This window comes from Cetorhinus maximus, chromosome 25, assembly GCF_964194155.1.
Source record: "Cetorhinus maximus chromosome 25, sCetMax3.hap1.1, whole genome shotgun sequence".
Lineage (NCBI taxonomy): Eukaryota > Metazoa > Chordata > Chondrichthyes > Lamniformes > Cetorhinidae > Cetorhinus > Cetorhinus maximus.
In genome coordinates this window covers 6,531,668-6,553,638 of record NC_135903.1, presented here as the reverse complement: position 1 = coordinate 6,553,638, position 21,971 = coordinate 6,531,668, and the positions used below count along the sequence as shown (strand labels likewise).

Sequence of the window (21,971 nt, the reverse complement as noted above, 5' to 3'; positions counted from 1 at the left end):
ATATCTGGTGGTCATTAAAGGTGCTATATATTTGCAAGACTTTCTTTTTCTATGCTGTTGTGTTTTAATGTAGATCTGGGGAATTGTAAGAATGAATCTGAATAGTCTTCCCTGCACTGGAACTTGGGAATGTACATAGAGGTTAGCTCCTTTTGACACCTCTTTCATTACTAAAAGGTACATTGTAATCTCACAGGTCATCGTGGCTTCCTTAACTTCATAGAACAGCCATTCTCGTGAATCTTTTCTGCACTCTCTCCAATGTCTTCACATCCTTCCTAAAGGGTGACACCCAGAACTGGACGCAATACTCCAGCTGAGGCCAAATGAGTGTCTTAGACAAGTTCAGCATAACCCCTTTGCTCTTGTACATTATGCCCCTATCAATAAAGCCTAGGATACTGTATGCTTTATTAACTGCTGTCTCAACCTGTCCTACCATCTTAAATGACTTATGCACAGGTGCACCCAGGTCCCTCTGCTCCTGCACCCCCTTTAGAGTTGCACCCTGAATTTTAAATTGGCTGGAATTTTCTGCTCCCGTTGGTAGCGAGGGTCATGGCAGGTGTATGTGGATAATATGGTGAGAAGGCCAAAAATCAGTATTATACCATCGTGAAACCATTTTTCAATCATCCGCTCCACAACGTGGGCTGCGTTTCCCACCGGCGCACATCGGGAACCAAATTTCAATACTTTAGCATCTCACTATAAGCCCTGCTCACTGGAATCATCCCCAGGATCATCTGGGCATGTCAGTGTGGTTTCACAACTGTACATAAGCAATGTGCACCTGGCCAGCTGCACTTCACTGGGGAATTCGAGGTTTGTTTGCCTACCTTGCTTCGGGCAATTCTCCAGTCTTCCGGAACCACCCTGGGTCTATGGAACCACTGGAAAATTATGGTCAGTGCTTCCACAATTTCCACTCTCACTTCCCTCAGTTCCATTGGACGCATCTCATCTGACCCTTGTGCTTTAAGTATAGTCAGCCTATCTAATACCTCATCCTTATCAATGTCAAATCTTTCTTGTGTATTAATTGCCTCCTCTGTCACCATGGCCTGGGCAGTATCTTCTTCCTTGGTAAATATAGATGCAAAGTATTCATTTAATACCTCAGCTATTCCCCCTGTCTTCACGCGTAAATCTCATTTTTGAATCAGCCCCACTCCTACACAATACTTCGGGATTCCCTTTTATGTGAGCAGCAGTCTCTTTTCATACTCCCTCTTTATTTCTTATATTTGCTCTCTTACTCCCCCTCTATATTCAGATTGGTTCTCCATTGTATTATCCACCTGACATCTGTCAACACTTTTTCTTCTTCATCTTGATCTCTATTTCTTTTGGCATCCAGAGAGCTCTAGATTTGTTTACCCTTATCTTTCCCTTTCACGGAAAAATATCTTGACTGAGCCCGAACTACGTCTTCTTTGAAGGTGGCCCATTGTTCAGTTACCTTTTCTCCTACCAACATTTGATTATGATTTATTCGGCCCAGATCCATTCACACTCCATTGAAGTTGGCTTTCCCCCAGTTAATTATCTTATCCCAGATTTTTTTTTATTCATTCATGGGATGTGGGCTTTGCTAGCTGGGCCAGAATTTATTACCCATCACTAGCTGCCCTTGAGAAGGTGGTGGTGAGCTGCCTTCTTGAATCACTGCAGTCCATATGGTGTAGTACACCCACAGTGCTGTTAGGAAGGGAGTTCCAGGATTTTGACCCAGCCACAGTGAAGGAACGGCAATATATTTCCAAGTCAGGGTGGTGAGTGACTTGGAGGGGAACTTCCAGGTGGTGGTGTTCCCATCTATCTGCTGCCCTTGTCCTTCTAGATGGTAGTGGTTGTGGGTTTGGAAGGTGCTGTCTAAGGAGCCTTGGTGAATTCCTGCAGCACATCTTGCAGATGGTACACACTGTTGCTACTGTGCGTCAGTGGTGGAGGGAGTGAATGTTTGTGGATGTGGTGCCAATCAAGCGGACTGCTTTGTCCTGGATGGTGTCAAGCTTCTTGAGTGTTGTGAGAGCTGCACTCATCCAGGCAAGTGGTAAGTATTCCATCAAACTCCTGACCTGTGCCTTGAAGATGGTGGACAGGCTTTTGGGAGTCAGGAGATGAATTAATCTTCGCAGGATTCCAAGTCTCTGAGCTGCTCTTGTAGCCACAGTATTTATGTGGCTAGTCCAGTTCGATTTCTGGTCAATGGTAACCCCAGGATGTCGATAGTGATAGGGATTCAGTAATGGTATTGCCATTGAGCGTCAAGGGTTGATGGTTAGATTCTTTTTTTGCTGGAGATGGTTATTGCCTGGCACTTGTGTGGCACGAATGTTACTTGCCACTTGTCAGCCCAAGCCTGGATATTGTCCAGGTCTTACTGCATTTGGACATGGACTGCTTCAGTATCTGAGGAGTCGCAAATGGTGCTGAACATTGTGCAATCATCAGCGAACATCCCCACTTCTGACCTTATGATGGAAGGAAGGTCATTGATGAAGCAGCTGAAGATGGTTGGGCCAAGGACACTAATCTGAGGAACTCCTGCAGTGATGTCCTGGAACTGAGATGGCTGATCTACAACAATCACAACCATCTTCCTTTGTACTAGGTATGAATCCAACCAGTGGAGAGTTTTCCCTGATTCTCATTGACTCCAGTTTTGCTAGGGCTCCCTGATGCCACACTCAGTCAAATGTGGCCTTGATCTCAAGGGCAGTCATTCTCACCTCACCTCGGGAGTTCAGCTCTTTTGTCCATGTTTAAACCAAGGCTGTAATGAGGTCAGGAACTGAGTGGCCCTGGCAGAGCCCAAACTGGGCATGAGTCAGCAGGTTATTGCTAAGCAAGTGCCTCTTGATAGCACTGTTGATGACCCCTTTCATTACTTTAATGATGATCAAGAGTAGACTAATGGGGCGGCAATTGGCCGGGTTGGATTTATTCTGCTTTTTGTGTACAGGACATACCTGGGCAATTTTCCACATAGCCAGGTAGATACCAGTGTTGTAGCTGTACTGGAACAGCTCAGCTAGGGGCGCGGCAAGTTCTGGAGCGCAAGTCTTCAGTACTATTGCCAGAATATTGTCAGGGCCCATAGCCTTTGCACTATCCAGTGCCTTCAGCCATTTCTTGATATCACGTGGAGTGAATCAAATTGGCTGAAGACTGGCATCTGTGATGCTGGGGACTTCTGGAGGAGGCCGAGATGGATCATCCAATTGGCACTTTTGGATGAAGGTTGTAGCAAATGCTTAGCCTTATCTTTTGCACTGATGTGCTGGGCTCCTCCATCATTGTGGATGGGGATATTTGTGGAGCCTCCTCCTCCAGTGAGTTGTTTAATTGTCCACCACCATTCACGACTGGATGTGGCAGGACTGCAGAGCTTAGATCTGATCCGTTGGCTGTGGGATCACTTAACTCTGTCTATCACTTGCTGTTTATACTGTTTGGCATGCAAGTAGTTCTGTGTTATAGCTTCACCAGGTTGACACCTCATTTTTAGGTATGCCTGGTGCTGCCCTCCTGCATTCTTCATTGAACCAGGGTTGATCCCCTGGCTTGGTGGTAATGGTAGAGTGGGGGATATGCTGGGCCATGAGGTTACAGATTGTGTTCGAGTACAATTCTGCTGCTGATGGCCCACAGCACCTCATGTATTGAGTTGCTAGATCTGTTATCATTTAGCACAATGGAGAGTAGCCTCAATGTGAAGGTGGGTTTTCATCTCTCCAAGGACTGTGCGGTGGTCACTCCTATTGATACTGTCATGGACAGATGAATCTGCAGCAGGCAGTTTGGTGAGGGCGAGGTCAGGAATGTTTTTCCCCTCTTTTTGGGACCCTCACTGCCACAGACCCAGTTTAGCAGCTATGACATTTAGAACTGAGCCAGTAATGGTGCTACTGGTGACAGACATTGAAGTCCCCCACCCAGAGTACATTCTGCACCTCTCAGTGCTTCCTCCAAGTCGCGTCCCTGTGCCTAGCTCAATGCCTGGTGGTCTGTCTGGTTTCATTCGCTTTTTTGGGACTGAGTGGCTTGCTAGGCTATTTAAGAGTCGAGTCAACCACAACAAGTCTGGAGTCACATGTAGGCCAAACCATGTAGACCCTTTTTACAAGAGTCCACGATGGTTTTTAAAATTTTTTAAAAATTAAATTCAAACGCTACCATCTGCCATGGCAGGATTTGAGCCTGGGCTCCCAGGGCATAACCCTCAGTCTCTGATTTACTAGGCCAGTGACAATACACCACTACGCCATCGCCTGCTCCCTTTTCCATAATTGTCCTTTTCCATAGTCAACCTTTTACATCATCAGATTGTTTTTTTTATTCATCTGAGCATCACTGGTAAGGGCAACATTTATTGCCCATCTCTCCTGCAACTGAGAGGGAAATCAGGAGTCAGTCACATTGATGTGAATCTGGTCCCATTGGGCCAGATCAGATACGATTTCCTTCCCTAAAGAACCTTGGTGAAGCAGATGGGTTTTTATGACAATACAGTAGTTTCATGGTCACCATCATGGATGTTAGCTATTTGTTAGATAAACAAAACCAGATTGGTTTTATTTACTTAGTTAATTTAAGTTCAATTCCCCAGCTGCTGTGGAGGAGGAGTTTGAACTCACATTATTATTAATCCAGGCCCCTGCATTACCAGTCTGGTAACATAACCACAATACAACCATTCCAATGTTGCACATGTACAACTTCGCAGCAGCAGCTTTGACACGTGCAGAAAACAGTCGCACAGCATCATATCCCTGCCTCCCCCTCCACAATTACCATCACCCAACACTTGGGTACTATCGATTTTGTACTTCACTGGCTGGATAAGTGCAGCTGAGGCCTCTGTAGCCCACTAATGGGAGACCTCCTAGGCACTGCGCTCCCACCTGCTTATTTCCCCCACCCCAGCCAGCCTGCCAGGACATTTTGTTTTTAATTCCTTGGGGGTATCACTGGCTGGACCAGCATTTATTGCCCACCCCTAATTGCCCTTGAGAAAGTGGTAATAAGCTGCCTTCTTAAGCTGCTGCAGTCCACATGGTGGGCCAGGCCATTTCAGAGAGCATTTAAGAGTCAGGTAAGGATGGCAGGTTTCCCCTCGTGAACTAGATGGGTTTTTACGACAATCATTTCATGGTCATCATTGGACTTTTAATTGCAGATTTTTAATTTAATTCAAATTCCAACATCTGCCATAATGGGATTCAAACTCAGATTCCCCAGAATATTACCTTGTGGTTTCTCCGTATTACTAGTGCGGTGATAATACCACTAAACCACCACCCCCTGGGAATGATGTCAAAGTCTCTACTCAGGGGCTCCACCTGAGGTGCTGGTCGTTCCTAAAATCCAGCTGAGGTCAGGATTGCACGGAATGTCCCCAGCGGAGAACTGAGATCACCACAACTGTCCACATCCCACTGTCTTTCTCTTCCTTACTATCCATTTTCTCTCTCTCTCTCTCTCTTAATTGTTCTCTCCTTTGCTTCTAATCCTCTCAGATTCCGTCTCCATCGCTCCTCACTTTCGTTCTCTATTCTTACATCTCCTTGATTAAGGAGGTAGACCCATCATTGAGCCAAGTCCCAGATGCCCTATTGCCCTCATCGCACCGCTATCAGCTCGAAATTCCAGCGATTTCTGGCGCAAAACGTTGCAAATTTAAGATGAAGAAAACAAAACTGAACTCAGGGGCAATGCTGCAAGATCCCCCACTCCAGCAACATCCTGCTTCAATGTCAGAGACTCCTAAAGAGGCAAAGGAAGGATTTGTCAGTCACCAACCCATAACTTTGGTTATAAGCAAATTGTTCCTTGGACAGACCATAACGAATCTCTGTGTTTGCAGTGAGAAGCTCTAATTAGCAGCAAGACAAATAGGTATCTGCTGACATGAGAAACCTGACAAGCTGAACAGTATAATGGGTAATAATCTCATTTGTGTTTTTGCTGTTTGCAAGGATTCTGCTGGAGGAGAGTTCTCGGTTTGAAGGATGGCCCCATTATACAGGCCTGGTCACGACCTCTCTACCCATTACAGGCTGATGAGCCATGAGCCCTGCCATTTCAATTATTCCCACAGGGGAGTCAGGGAAGCAGAGCTGATTCCCCGCCACGCACCCCTACCCCCCTGAGAATCTGGGCTGTGCCCTCGGTTCCTCACTTCTCTGTTGTGATTATGCTTGTTGGATGATTACCTTCCCCCTGCCAATCTGGTTTCCATGGACACGTCACCCAGCGTCCGCATACTAATAGCTCCTTCCACTTTCAAACGTCAACTGGATTGTTTTTCTTTAATCGGATGTGGGTGTCACTGGCAGGGCCAGCATTTGTTGCCCATCCATAATTGCCCTTTAACTGAGCGACATGCTAGGCCATTTCAGAGGGGCAGTTAAGAATCAACCACTTTGCTGTGGATCTGGAGTTAAATGTAGGCCAGACCGGGTAAGAATGGCAGATTTCCTCCCCTAAAGAGACATTAGTGAACGAGATGGGTTTTTACAACAGTCGATGACTACTGAGAACTGTGACTAGCTTTCAATTCCAGATTCATTAGTTGAATTCAAATTTCACCAGGTGCTATGGTGGGATTTGAACTCATGACCCCAGAGCAAAAGCAAATTCCCATTTCGCCACCTTCTCCCCTAATTTACCTGAATGGGGATGGCACTGTCTTTCTTCTCCTCTGTCTCAACTGTTCCGTTCTCCAAAGGTGCTTGAGGAGAAAAAAGCATGTAAAAAAAAAAATGAATGCCAGGTACAAGGATGTAATAGAGAGAGAGAGAGAGAAGCTATGATCAAAGTGATCCATTTCAGGCAGCTTAATCTTTAACCTATCTTACCTTTGATCAGTAGGTAAATGCATGGCCAGTTATACTACTGGGATATTTGATATCTCACACACCACTGGGTGTCAGCCATGCCTCACTGAGTAGCACTTTGACTCAGATGATTGTGAGATTAAAGTCCCACACCAGAGCACTGGGTTGACACTCCAGTGCAGTAGTGCACCTTGGAGGTGCCATCTTTCAGATGATATATTAAATCAAGGTCCCATCTGTCTTCTCAGGTGAACTTAAAAGGTTCTGTGACAGTATTTTGAAAAAGAGCACGAGAATTCTCCCAGGTCAATATAGATCGCTCAACCAACATCAATAAAAGATGATTATCTGGCCATTATTACATTGCTGTTTGTGGGAGCTTGCTGTGCACAAATTGGCTGCCGTCTTTCCTACATTATGGTAATGGTTACACTACAAAAGTGCTTCATTGTTGTTCACTCACTGGTGTCTTTCTGGCTCTCACTCGTTTCGGAACTGTTTGTTCTAAGATCTGGCTCCTCAGCAATGTCTCCATTTTCACCCTGCATCGAACAAAAGCAGGCAACAGTCACTGACCACACACAGTACGAGGCATTTACTCTTTGCCTAAGGTCTGAAGTCAAGGGTGCTGGACTGAGGAGCAGTGGAATGCAGATCCATGTGTACAATCCCATGCCACCAAGCTGGATTCCAATCACAACACTGTGGGCAGCTATCCCATGCAGCTCAGATACAACCAGATGTTTGGCAGTAAAGACAAACTCCAGATCATGGGGACATGGAGTCCACTGATGATGAAGCAGAGCCCAAGAGAAACTCCAATGCAGATTCAAAAATATGTGACACAGTTTACATCAAGACAGAGGGACAGCTACAGCCACTAGAGGACGCACTCATTCATCCTGGATAGATCTTGAACCAGAGACTTGTTTGCAAACTCAGTACATGGGCTAGTCCCCCATTCAGATTTTAAATCCAATTGTGGAACTTGGGAGCCAGGGTATCAAACACCATGTTGAGATCCTCTTTCTGGTATCAGCCCTCCAGTTGACACCGTCAGCTCAAGCCACCTGGCACAATACAATAACTGATGGTGGTAGACAGCAATCCTCATTCTGGTATGGTACCTCCTTTGGAGGTTCAAAGATCTTGGATGTGAAGCGGGTGGATATTTTGGAGCACTGCCCTTCACAGTGATTCTAGGTGATGCCCATATACCTTGTGTGAGCTTTGATATTTACCATGTGCTTTGTTGGGGATTCGGAGAAACTGCCAAAACTCGACCGGCTCATCTGGGCGAGAGATGTCCCAAATCGGAGCGCTTCATACACTGGGTCCACTTTACTGCTTGTGGCTTAAACAGAGAGGGGGAGATGATGGAAATCAGAATATATCAGAGACATGGGAAATCTCTGCACTTTTCCTCATATGATTGACAATCAGGCACTTTTTATTCCTTTTACTCAGACCTTTTGTTAGTATCATAGGAACAGGAGGAGGCCATTCAGCCCCTCGAACCTGCTCTGCCATTCAATGAGATCATGGTTGATCTAACTCATTCCACATACTTGCCTTTTCCCCATATCCCTTAATACCTTTGGCTAATAAAAATCTATCAATTGTAGGTTTCAAATTAATAATTGATCCAGCGTCAATTGCCGCTTGCGGAAGAGAGTTCCAAACTTCTACCACTCTTTGTGTGTGAAAGTGTTTCCTAATTTCTCTTCTGAAAGGTCTGGCTCTAATTTTTGGATTATGCCCCCTAGTCCTAGGCTGCACAACCAGCAGAAATCATTTCTCCCAATCTGCCCTTTCTGTTCTCCTTAAAATCTTGAAAACTTTGTGCAAATCACCCTTTTATTTTCGAAATTCCAGGGAATACAACCCTGCTTTGTGAAATCACTTAGCACAGAAAGAGGCTATTCGGCACATGGTTCCTGTGCCAGTTCTTTGGAAGACCGATCCGATCAATCCCACTATCCTGCTCCTTCCCCATTGTCCTGCATTTTTTTTTCTTTCGAAAGAATTTATCCAATTCCCTTTTGAGAGTTACTATTGAATCTGCTTCCGCCAGCCTTTCAGTGCATTCCAGATCATAACTCACTGTGTAAAAAAAAAAGTACTTCTCACTCTGCCACCACTCTTGGTTCTTCTGCCAATTATCTTGAATCTATGTCCTCTGGGTACTGACCCTCTTGCCAATGAAAATAGTTTCTCCCTCTTTTCTCTGCCATTTAAAACTGTTGAATGTTTTTCTAATCCCTCAATGACGAGGACGATCTGACAGACCAGAAAAGCAACACATCAAAATTAAACTGCAACTATTCGATTTTGCCAAAAAAAACTATGAATTTTCCCAGAAGTTATGTTTATGAAAATCCTGTGTTCTGATATTGCCTTTGATGTCACTCTCATAAAAACTTCTTTGTAGCTTGTGATCTGAAGTTCATTTATATTTGATAAGCTTTCAGTCCAGGGAGTAGTCCGTGTTCAGTCCCAGCAGTGCCAATTGCCTCTCCCACCCCCATCGTTTCTGCAGTTCCTGTTCACTGTGGAGAGATCAGCCTCCAGCTCATCACTTTTACATTAGAAGTGGGAAACTGACTGCAAATACCTGTCTCTCCTTTGATATCTGCTCTTGAAAGTAGAAAATGACCCACTTGGCCTAAATCTGCAAATCTACTCTAAGATTAATTTTAAGGAGTTAAATGCTTAGAGTTGATCCCACACACTTGACAGTCAAAACTCCCTATTTCCCAGTGGAGCCCAGAAAGATGCTGCAGCTACAACTGAACAACAAATGTAAATTGGAAAGTGCGACACATGGAGGTCACTCATCTCAATCTGGAAAGGGGTCAGGTGAAAGCATCTAAATCTAAAGCCAATATCCCCCATTTATATAATAATTACCCCACTAACAAACCTAGCCTTGTATCATTATTGCTAAGGTATTGATGGCACCTACCATCACACCCAGCAGTTCTTTTTAATACTCTAAATTTGTGGACTTTTACAGGTGCTGTTTTATTAGAAGCTCTTGTGATTTCATGGATTGGGTGGGTTAAAGACTGACCTTTCACTTCAGGAATCTGAACTGGAGCTCAGCTGGGACTCAAAGATATTCGCTGGAATAGATACAGGAGAACCTGGCAATTGGTTGGGTCCTCAGTGCTTTGCCTTTGCAGAAGTTTCAACCCCGGTCCATTGGATAGGACCTCCCAAACAAAACAGCTTGTGTTTATGTGTTTCCAAAAAATAAGGTGCAAAGTCATATTTGAACACAGGTTGACAAAAGTACATGTAAGTGTGTGGCTTGTTCAGTGATGTGCAATTCTCTGTTTGTTATGTTCAATCAAAATATTTTACTATAAATAACAAGAAGAGCTTCCCAGTTCCGAAGATGAGTCATATTGCACTCGAAACATTAACTCTGTTTTTCTCTCCACAGATGCTGTCAGGTCTGATGAGTTTTTCCATCACTTGAGTGTGACTATTATACCCGTCGGCTGTTGATTTGACACTAAACACAAAGGCATACGCCAAGCAAGGGAAGGAAATGTGGGAGTGCTCTTCTGACATCATAGTCTGGTGCTTTGCTCCACATCTAAACCACACTGTAAATAATCTGGGGAGATTTATTACTGGCAAGGAGTGACAAAAGCCTCCTGTTCCCCAACACAGACATCTCTCAATTTGGTCAACAAAAAACGTCGTCTAAAAAATGTAGAGTTTAAACATTAACACCACTGCTAGGATTTGGACAGGATTAGGATTGAATTGTGAGGTTCCTCCAGAAGCAAGTGAAGTACTGAAGCATCATTGGTGACCATAGAATTGTTCACCAGCAAAGAATTAATCAGGAAGGAGCAAATTGGATGGAAGAAGATACGGAAGTAAGTTGGGAGATAGTGCAAAATCAGAGCAGGTGCCCATTACGCATATCTCCTGATTTATGTTCCCACTGAAGTCAATAGTGCTTATTTTACACTATTAGCCAAAGTCAAAATTAGCCCCATTGGCTCTGCACCTCCCCCTATAAAGCAATGGGCCCCACTGGTTAAAGATTAGGATTGGCCAAGTCCTGTATACGGGTCAATTGCAAATCTTGTTGTCAGGAAAGAGTAGTTTGTTTGGGGAGAGATATAAAAAGTGAGAAAAAAAATGGAAAGAAACAGAGATTATTAGCAATAATATGAGCAGCAATATTGACATTGGTGCACCTTTCATCTTAGACCAAATAAAAATCAGAATGTAAAGGGGGTGAAATAGGAAATATGAAGAAGACGTTACAAGATATTTCTAGAATATTCCTTCCATAATATCAATCATTTTCTCCTTACAGCATTTATCAATTTCTTAAGATCCCAAGATAGGCTGCGAAAGATCATGCGACATAGGATAGTTTGGATGCATTTAACATGTGTCTATTTACTCACCAATTGGCATGGCTTCCTTAACAAATCCATATTGTTCATGGATGAGAAGTGGAGAGCTGAAATTCCGACGGAATCCCATTGGCTTTCAATCGTGACATGAAATAAGGAAGGGCATGGTAGTTAAAGTGATTATTGGCATCTTCTTAGGATCTTGAAGTCAAATGATCAATTGACTCGAACAATGTGAAACATGTATATATAACTAAGAGACCTCTGCATGAAAACCATCAAGTTTAATCACCTTGCCATGTACCATCATATTTGTCACTTCCATTATCTTTGTGAACTGATGACTTTGTAAGCTGATCACAGGCCAATTTCATCTCTCCATTGAGAGTAAAAGTCAACTTTGGTGGGGAGGATGGGGTAAGGGAAGCAAAATGAGGAAGCGAAATTCATTATACATCCCACCCGATTCAGCCATACAGAAAGGAAAATCATGTATAACAGGCGATGATTCAACACCACCCACTTTGCACTAAAGTTGAATTTTACCTCCTGTATGTTGAGATCTATTGGGATTTTCTCTCACTATAGTGATCAGTCACTCAAAGTTCAAAATAATGTTGATTTGCATAATGGAATGAAAACAGTGAGAGAAAACCTAATCCCTCTCTAGTAATCATTTCAGTTATGTGTTCAAAGCTGAACTTGGTCAGTGGGACAGATCAGTAGAGAAGTGGTAAGCAACATCATTTTGATACTAGCTTTGAACAAAGGTACAAAAATTACAATGCAACCTCAATCTAACGTCCAAATTAATTTTTTTTAAATTGTGGCAAAAATCGTCACTTAGCGATTGAAAAAATATATAATTGCATTGGTTTGACTCATGTGTGACCCTGCTAGGGTGACCATTTTTGATTCAGGTTTCCAAACAGCATCTTGCAAGTGGTAAAACACCACAGTTAGAGTTGTTTGGTAATGGCAAGGGGAAGCAATCCTTTAAGCTAGAAATGCCCGAAGTAGGTCTTATATTTTATTTTGTATGCAGTGCCTTTCAGATGCTGAATTCAGGAATAAGAAAGTTTCAACATTAGTAGTGCCTACGCACATAGGCTCAAGCAGCTGATATACAGCTTTGTACACAGGCAGCCGATGTAGGATGTGGAAATTTAATAAGTTAAAATATATACAGCAACGATCTAAATATATATAGAACAGTTACTATAATAAAATGTCCCAAGGTGCTTCACAAGAGCATTATAAAACAAAGTATGATACCAACCACATTAGGAAATATTAGGTCATTATGACCAAAAGCTTGGTCAAATAGGCAGGTTTTACAGAGTGTCTTATAGGAGGGAAGTGAGGTAGAGAGGCGGAGAGGTGTAGGGAGAGTATTTCAGAGCTTAGACCCAGGTAACTGAAGGCACAAGTACCAATGGTGGAGTGATTAAAATCGGGGACACACAAGAGGCCAGAATTAGAGCAGCGCAGTCACCTCAGGGGGTTGTAGGGCTGGAGGAGATTACAGAGATAGGGAGGAGCGAGGCCATGGAGGGATTTGAAGACAAGGATGAAAATTTAAGCTCAAGATGCAGCTTGGCCAGGAGCCAATGCTAGGTCAGCAAATACAGGGATACTGGGACTTGGTGCACTTACGACACAGGTAGCAGAGTTTTACACAGCCTCAAGTTTTCGGAGGGTAGAATATGAGAGAGCAGCCAGGGGTGCATCGGAATGGTCAAGTCTAGAGGTAATGAAGGCATGAATGAGGGTTTCAGCAGCAGATGAGCTGGAATGGGGTGAATTTGGATGATGTTGTAGAGGTGGAAACAGGCAGACATCTAAACATCGCTTATACATATCCACTTACAAATACATGCATTATGCCTCTTGTAGGTACACTTGCACTTAGCTGGCTGGAGCTAACACAAATTGTTAAGATCCAATTTATCCTTTCAGGTTCACATTCCTTGATGAATGGTGTTTGCATTTCCCACCGACTTGGTTGGAGGCACTGCCACTGGGTCCATTTGTTTTGCTTTCTTAAACAAGGTTGACCCACCTTAAAAGAGCATGTCAGTTTGTGACAGTTCTCTCTCATCCTTCACACCAGTCACATAAATCTCTTCTGCCAAAGGCAGAATTGCTGAGAAAATGAATACGCCCTACAAAAAGGTCAAAACTGATGTTCCTGTCACTTTAAGTAAAAAGAAAGAAGCCCATAATAAAAGGGCTTACATAATGATTAGAAGTGGCATGATTTATAAATGTCCCTGGGTAGTATAATGATTATGACAGCGTGGGGAGAAGCGACAAGCTCATACATTAAATGAAATACCAACAGGCAACTTCAGGTCTTGGCAGAGACCAAGTCAGCTGACTGTAATCCCTTCTGTTTTTCACTGAATCTGAACTAATCCATCTCCAACGCACGAGTAGATCTGTTGACTTGAATTTGACGTCTTAGTACTTGACTGACTGTTCGGTGACATATTTCTGCTACTGCTTGTGCAACAGTTTGTGATGGATGTAATTAATCCCCTGATTTACAAGGTTGTTTGTTCATATTTCATACTTAGGCTGGCAGAATGGTTGGTTATGTGGATGAATATTTACTGCAGGCAGTGACAGCAATATCTTATAAAGAGATACCTCAGTAAACTCAGTAAAGATTCTTTTAGCATCTCATGTCATTTGACTCAAATATTTTCCAGTTTTGAGAACAACAGGCTATGTCCTAATCAAAGTGTCCTGACTTTACTTTTTATTCTTCAACAAAGTTTTAATGTGGCTCATGAAAGCAAGGAAAGGTGGCACTGGAGAGTAAAACACACTCTTGTTTTAGACACAAAGCCCTCCTAGGTCAAGGTGCAGAATAAATTTCTGAACCAGCATTCACTAAATAAGACATATCTACTCATTATCACACTACTGTTTGTGGGAGCTTGCTGTGCACAAATTGGCTGCTGCATTTCCTACATTACAACAGTGACTACACTTTGGGATGTCCTGAGCTCATGAAAGGTGCTTTATAAATATCCAAGTTTGTTTTGTTTTCTCGTTCTTGCTGGAGGATTCCACAATACAGTGGGGGTTTTATTTGTAATGAAAATCCTTTAAGGATATGACAATAAAAAGCAGCACTACAAATATTTTTTTTATTCACTTACAGGATGCAGGCCGTCGCTGGCTGGGCCAGCATTTATTGCCCATCCCTAATTGCCCTTGAGAAGGTGGTGGTGAGCTGCCTTCTTGAACCACTGCAATCCATGTGGTGTAGGTACACCCACAGTGCTGTTAGGGAGGGAATTCCAGGATTTTGACCCAGCAACAGTGAAGGAACAGCGATATATTTCCAAGTCAGGATGGTGAGTAGCTTGGAGGGGAACTTCCAGCTGGAGGTGTTCCCATCTATCTACTGCCCTTGTCCTTCTAGATGGTAGTGGTCGTGGGTTTGGAAGGTGCTGGTGAAGGAGCCTTGATGAATTCCTGCAGTGCATCTTGTAGGTGGTACACACTGCTGCCACTGTGCATCGGTGGTGGAGGGAGTGAATGTTTGTGGAAGGGGTGCCAATCAAGTGGGCTGCTTTGTCCTGGATGGTGTCAAGCTTCTTGTGTTGTTGGAGTTGCACTCATCCAAACAAGTGGAGAGAATTCCATCACGCTCCTAACTTGTGCCTTGTAGATGGTGGACAGGTTTGGGGAGTCAGGAGGTGAGTTACTCAACACAGGATTCCTAGCCTTTAACTTGCTCTTGTAGGCACAGTATTTATATTGCAAGTCCAGTTCAGAAGTCTGAAAAATTTCCTCTGCTAGGTCCTGAAGTTTTGACACACCAAATTTGCAGCAACTGTCCATTGGGTTAGTCATATGATTCAGCAGCAACATAACTGAGCTCTTGAACACCACTCACCAATTTTCCGATGCAATGCTGTTGAGAGGCATCCTCTCCGCATTGTGGGTGAGCATTGATTTTACAGAGTTTGCATCGCCATCCTCGTTTAGAATATCCTGAAAACACAAAACAGAAAAATAAACAATATTGTATGATGAGCCTTGTGTCATCTCCCTCCACAGTCTAACCCTGCAACTGACTGGCTGCCTTGCATCTCCACCTGTTCCTTCCACTTTTCAATCTCTGGTTGACTTTCTATACTCCTATTCCCCATTCCTGACCATCTCCATCACCACGTGTCGATCATTCACTTGCAAATACCCTCCCTAATCTTTCTACTCCCTGCCACTCTCCCCAGAGTCAAAAGCTTAATTTAAATCTTCTTCTTTGGTCATGAAGTCTAACTCACCTTCCTCCTGCTGCTTGGCTCTGATGCCGTCCTAACTTTCTGAATCATTTTGGGACATCTTATGCTGTTTTAATGTTGCTATATCGGGACAATTTGAGAGGTTGCTGCAGGGGTCAGTGTTGGGACCCTTGCCCTTCCTGATATATATTAATGACCTAGACTGTGGTGTGCAGGGCGTGATTTCAAAATTTGTAGATGATACGAAGATTGGAAATGTTGTCAACTGTGATGGGGATAGTTTTGAACTTCAAATGGACATAGACATGTTGATGGATTAGACAGACATGTGGCAGATGAAGCTAATGCAGAGAAGTGTGAGGTGATTCATTTTGGCAGGAGCAATATGGTGAGATAGTATAAAATAAAGGGAGAGCCTCTAAAGGAGGTGCAGGAACAGAGGGACCTCAGTCCATACATACATAGGTCATTGAAGATGACAGGGCATGTTGAAAGAGCGGTTACTAAAGCATATAGTATCTTAGACTTTATTAATAGGGGCATTGAGTACAAGAGTAAGGAGGCCATGTTGAATTTGTATAAGACACTAGTTAGGCCTCATCTGGAATACTGCGTCCAGTTCTGGGTGCCATACTTGAGGAAGGATGTGAAGCCATTGGAGAGAGCACAGAGGAGATTCACAAGAATGATTCCATGAATAAAGAACTGTAGCTATGAGGATAGATTGGAGAGGCTCGGACTGTTTTCCTTGGAGAAAAGAAGGCTGAGAGGAGACTTGATAGAGGTATTCAATATCCTGAGGAGTAAGGACACGGTAAACACTGAGAAACTGTTCCCACTCAAAGGAACAGCAAGAACCAGAGGGCACAGCTTCAATATAATTGGTAAAAGGAGTAAATGTGATGTGAGCAAAAATTTTTTCACCCAGAGGGTGGTTGGAATCTGGAACAAACTTCCAGAAAGGGTGGTGGAGGCAGGTTTGGTCGAGGTATTCAAAAGGGAATTGGATTGCTACCTGAAAAGAGAGAATGTGCAAGGTTATGGGGATAAGGCAGGTGAGTGGGACTAGGTGGAATACTCTTTCAGAGAACTAGTGCAGACTGGATGGGCTGAATGGCCTCCTTCTGCACTGTAAAGATACTGTGATACTGTTTGGCCCCAGATTTGTACGTAGATGAGGGAAGTTTAAATATTAATCCAAAATGGCCTGAATTCTGGTGTGATATTTAGCTCATGAAATTCTTTTGTAAGGCTGGTCCAATCCAGCCTTGCATCCCTTAAGTGAGCTTTTAATATCACTAAGGTGACCACCTTTGATCAAGTTCACACTGGACAGGGTCAGGACAAGGTGAGAAGTCATAGATTGAACTCTCATGATATTAAAAGACCAATTGGGATTAAAAAATTAAAGTCCTTCAGATTATTTGGGCCCATCCTTCGAAAATACCAACACTGCCTCTCTTCCTGTTACAGCTGGTTTGCAAACTGATCCAGTGTCCTGTCTTGTTTCACTGGTGTGGCAGAGAGGATTATTCACAGTTATCTCTCCTCTTTTCAAGGCTGAAGCTTATAGGATGGTTTCTAATGGCTGGCCATCAGGAATTTTGTTGACCTCCTCTGCATTGTCTTCAGGGCTTGGATAGTCGAGGTACAGGGCTGTGTACAATATTCATGTGCAAGGTGGTCAGGGCATTGTGTGGGTTCAGCACAATGTCAGGGAATGGAACCTAATGTCCTTTAAGCTTTGTTGCTGCTTCTCACTGTTTACAGAATCACAGTACGGCTAAAACACAGAAGGCCATTCAGCCCGTCATGTCTGTATGGCTCTCCCAAGGTGCAATTCACCTGCTGCCATTCCCTCACCTTCTCCTGTAGCCCCAAACATTCTTCCTTTTCAGATAATTATCCAATTCCCCCTTGAAAGCCTCGATTGAACCTGGCTCCACCACACTTGCAGGCCGCGCACCCCAGACCACTCATTGCATGAAAAAGCTTTTCCCAAAAAGCTTTTCCTCATGTTGCCAGTACTTCTTTTGCCAATTACCTTAAATCTGTGCCCTCTGGTTCTCCATCATTGCACCAATGGGAACAGTTGCCGCCTATCTAATCTGTCCAGACCCCTTATGATTTTGAATACCTCTATCAAATTTCCTCTCAACCTTCTCTTCTCCAAGTGAAACAGGCCTGGGCTTCTCCAATCTTTTTGCATAACTGAAGTTTCTCATGCCTTGGAGCCACTCTCGTGAAGCTTTTCTGCACCCTCTGTAATGCCTTCACATCCTTCCTAAAGTGCAATGCCCAGAACTAGACACAACACTCCAGCTGAGGCTAAACCAGTGTTTAGATACAGTTGAAAGGATTAAATGCCACCAGGGGGGGAAATTTTTAAATTATTCCCCGATCAGTGGGAAAGCAGCGAAGGAGCTATTAAATCGGAGCTCCTCCATTTTCCGCTCTGTGCCCTTGGGTTCCCCCATTTTAATGCAGGCAATTTTGGGGGTGGATGAAGCTAACACATTCACATAAGCAGTTAAAATCTGCCACACCTCCAATGGCATTGCACGGGTCACATGGGGCTGCTGTCCGCTCCTGTTGGCTTCCTTCCGGACTTAAAATCAGCTCTTTGGCATCTTTCAATATGGCCCTTGCCAACTCCCATCTAGTGCACTTGCTTCTTATACCGCGTTGTTTGGGCTGAAGCTCGTTTGTTATTGATTGTCTTAAGTGAAAACCTAGTTGAGCTGTGCAAGATCTTGGCTGCAGTGTTTTGAGTCTAGAGTGTGTGTTATCCTGGCATCGTCTGCGCATGAAAAGCCTGAGGCATTTAGGCTGCTTTTCTGAACAATTTGCGTGTAAATAAGAAGTTTGGTAAATGGCCTGAGAGGTCTTTAAAATTATGAAAGGGCTTGATAGGGTCGATGGAGAGATATGTCTACTTGCATGCTAGACCAGAACGTGGCACCATAAATATAAGATAATCACTAATTAATCCAGCAAGCATTTCGGGAGAAACTTCTTTAACCAAAGAGTGGTTTGGATGTGGAAGTCACTGCCTGTATAGATGCGCTTGAGGGAAATGTCGATAAGTCCCATGAGGGAGAAAGGAATGGATGTGTTGGTAGGGTTAGATAATGAATGGGAGGAAGCTTGCATGGAGTATATAAACATGGCATAAATCTGTTGGGCTGAATAGCGTGTTTCTGTGGTGTAACTACTCAAATTCGTAATGTTGAGGAAGAGGGATACCATCCTCAAGACCCCAGGGCATCCCATTCAATACAACCTTCCATTGTAGTCGAGCTCCCTTACAACAACCCTCTGTTTCCTACCTTTCAGCCAGTTAGGTCATACCCTCAATACCCACCGATCTCAGCTAGTCCACTCACTCAACTCTTTCTCAAAGGGCATTTTGGATGTCTAAATACAATGTGAGCTCACCACCTAAGAGTTTGGGAGTGAAGCGCCCATGGGGCAGGAATTTCCTTTCCAAGGGTGGGCGTGGCAGGCCACATGGGAGTGGCCACAAAACGGGCCGCCGCCTGCGATTGGGCCCTGACCATGATTTCACGCTGGCTGGCTGGCCAATTAACGGCTAACCGGTGTGAAAGGCGCGCGGAGGACCTCAGCGCTGCCGGGATGGGGGTGGGGGTGAGGGAACGCGCACTGAGAGCTCCCCAAAGGCACAGAGCTGCCTCAGGGAGCTGATGAATTTTACAATCCAAAATAAAGATTGTAAAAATAAAGGAAACATGTTCCCACGTGTGGCTCAGTCACACGAACAGAGACATGTTAAAAATGTTTAATTTTTTTTTTCAAATTACTGTTGGAAACCCCATCCCGCTCATGGATGGGATTTCCTAAAAAATCCGAAGGCCGCTTGGCCGATCCGTCCGCCCGCCCACTGTAAGGTTGGATGGGCAGCGAAAAATACCACTGAATTAATTGATTAATGGGCTTAATAGGCCTCTTAATTGTCCACTGGGGTGCTGCCAACTTTTGTGTGTACACTCCGACTGAAACATCGCGTGAGTGCGCGATGACATTGGGACACTCGCCCGATGTCATCACGCACTATTTTATGCCTGATTGGGTCGGGCACGTGTCCGCCTGTGGGACGCAAAATCCTGCCCATGATGTTTGACCTGCTGGTCGTTATTTATTAAGTTTTCATATGGATACTATTCCATTTTAATTTGCTTATCTTGGCTCCCTGATCATTGAGGTAATACTAATGTGTGTGGAATCACAGAATCACAGTGCAGAAGAAACCCTTCGGCCCATCGAGTCTGCACCGACACGTGAGAAACACCTGACCTATCTACCTAATCCCATTTACCAGCGCTTGGCCCATAGCCTTGAATGTTATGATGCACCAAGTGCTCATCCAGGTACTTTTTAAAGGATGTGAGGCAACCCGCCTCCACCACCCTCCCAGGCAGTGCATTCCAGACCGTCAACACCCTCTGGGTAAAAAAGTTTTCCTCACATCCCCCCTAAACCTCCTGCCCCTCACCTTGAACTTATGCCCCCTTGTGACTGACCCTTCAACTAAGGGGAACAGCTGCTCCCTATCCACCCTGTCCATGCCCCTCACAATCTTGTACACCTCGATCAGGTCGCCCCTCAGTCTTCTCTGCTCCGACGAAAACAACCGAAGTCTATCCAACCTCTCTTCATAACTTAAATGTTTCATCCCAGGTAACATCCTGGTGAATCTCCTCTGCACCTCCTCCAGTGCAATCACATCCTTCCTATAATGTGGCGACCAGAATTGCACACAGTACCCCAGCTGTGGCCTCACCAAGATTCTATACAACTTCAACATGACCTCCCTACTTTTGTAATCTATGCCTTAATTGATAAAGGTGAGTGTCCCATATGCCTTTTTCACCAACCTACTAACATGCTCCTCTGCCTTCAGAGATCTATGGACACACACACCAAGGTCCCTTTGTTCCTCAGAACTTCCTAGTGTCATGCCGTTCATTGAATACTTCCTTGTCAAATTACTCCTTCCAAAGTGTATCACCTCACACTTTTCAGGGTTAAATTCCACCTGCCACTTATCTGCCCAGTTGACCATCCCGTCTATATCTTCCTGTAGCCCAAGACACTCAACCTCACTGTTAACCACCCGGCCAATCTTTGTGTTATCTGCAAACTTACTAATCCTACCCCCCACATAGTCATCTATGTTGTTTATATAAATGACAAATAATAGGGGATCCAGCACAGATCCCTGTGGTACGCCACTGGACACTGGCTTCCAGTCCCTAAAGCATCCTTCTGTTGTTACCCTCTGCCTCCTACAACTAAGCCAATTTTGAATCCACCTTATCAAATTACCATGTGCCTTTGCCTTCTTTATAAGTCTCCCATGTGGGACCTTGTCAAAGGCTTTGCTGAAATCCATATAAACTACATCAAGTGCACTACCCTCATCTACACACCTGGTCACCTCAAAAAATTCAATCAAATTTGTTAGGCATGACCTCCCTCTGACAAAGCCATGCTGTCTATCCCTGATCAAACCTTGTCTCTCCAAGTGGAGATAGATACTCTCCTTCAGAAATTTCTCCAATAGTTTCCCTACCACTGACGTGAGACTGACTGATCTGTCAGCTGAATTAAAGACCTGTGCCTTCAGCAGGTTGGGAGTCCATTAATCACAAACCCCCTTTAGAAAGATAGAACCGGTGTGGCTTTTAGAACAATTATTTATTTATGTATTTACTTAGCTTTGAATGTCCTTGCACTTCTGTGTCCCTCACACCAAGTCTCACCGCACACATGCTGTATTTTTGACAATGAGAGTTATAGATAATGTTATGAATACTCACATTAAGCCATATTTCGACATGAAGTATTGATGGTGGGTGAGACCCATGCCTCCTCCCCCATTGAGGAATTTTCTCCCTTCCTACTCATCACTGCTCGTTATGGACTGTCTCTGGCCAGATTGTGCATGTTGGTGTATTCACAGGCTTCTATCAATACTGTTGGGAACCTGAGGCAAAGAAGGGTCTGTCTCTGTCCCTTTCTAGACTTGATTTGCAACCTCCCTGTAGGAATGCAAAGTGCTGAGGAGAGGGGGAGGGGGTGGTGGCAGGGGGAGGCAATTAGTCAGCTCTCCATTCTTATCACAAAAAGCCCCTGTGATTTTGAGGCCCAAGGTGGGTTTAATTGATGTATAGGAACTGCAGGGTGAGTGCTCCTCCCAGCTTTACATTCAGGCAACTATTTTGGCACCTCTCGAGGCCTCTTTAAGGGCCACAGGTATAAAGGTTATCCTGGGCACAGCTGATCCAGTGCCAGGTATGTTCAAGGCAGCCGAATTTCAAGCATGGCTTCAAACATGGGTGAGGGTCCTTATAGTATATGCAGAAGGCTAATACTGTTCTCAGGCACATTGCCTGGGTGCTGATTTGGAAGTTTCATCAATAGGGTGGGTGGCACACTTCTGCCACAGTGTGTACCTG

At 44.2% G+C, this 21,971-nt stretch overlaps 2 protein-coding genes across 6 annotated transcripts in view; one reads left to right on the top strand and one right to left on the bottom strand.

Annotated features, from left to right (window-relative positions):
- The window catches only part of LOC144667837 (alpha-2,8-sialyltransferase 8F-like), a 1,155,130-nt gene that overhangs the window by 247,640 nt on the left and 885,519 nt on the right, over nucleotides 1-21,971 (top strand). The gene's annotated exons all lie outside the window — the stretch shown is intronic.
- LOC144667838 (SH3 and cysteine-rich domain-containing protein 2-like) overlaps nucleotides 1-21,971 on the bottom strand; it is a 110,964-nt gene that overhangs the window by 19,482 nt on the left and 69,511 nt on the right. Inside the window, exons 3-7 of one of the 2 annotated variants that reach the window (XM_078529354.1) lie at nucleotides 15,144-15,241; nucleotides 11,282-11,363; nucleotides 8,087-8,199; nucleotides 7,309-7,387; nucleotides 6,678-6,739 (exon numbers count right to left, since the gene is read on the bottom strand). In XM_078529354.1, the coding sequence (XP_078385480.1) occupies nucleotides 6,678-6,739; nucleotides 7,309-7,387; nucleotides 8,087-8,199; nucleotides 11,282-11,363; nucleotides 15,144-15,241 (434 nt within the window). The remainder of the gene's footprint in view (nucleotides 1-6,677; nucleotides 6,740-7,308; nucleotides 7,388-8,086; nucleotides 8,200-11,281; nucleotides 11,364-15,143; nucleotides 15,242-21,971) is intronic. The other variant, XM_078529355.1, reaches the window with a different exon arrangement.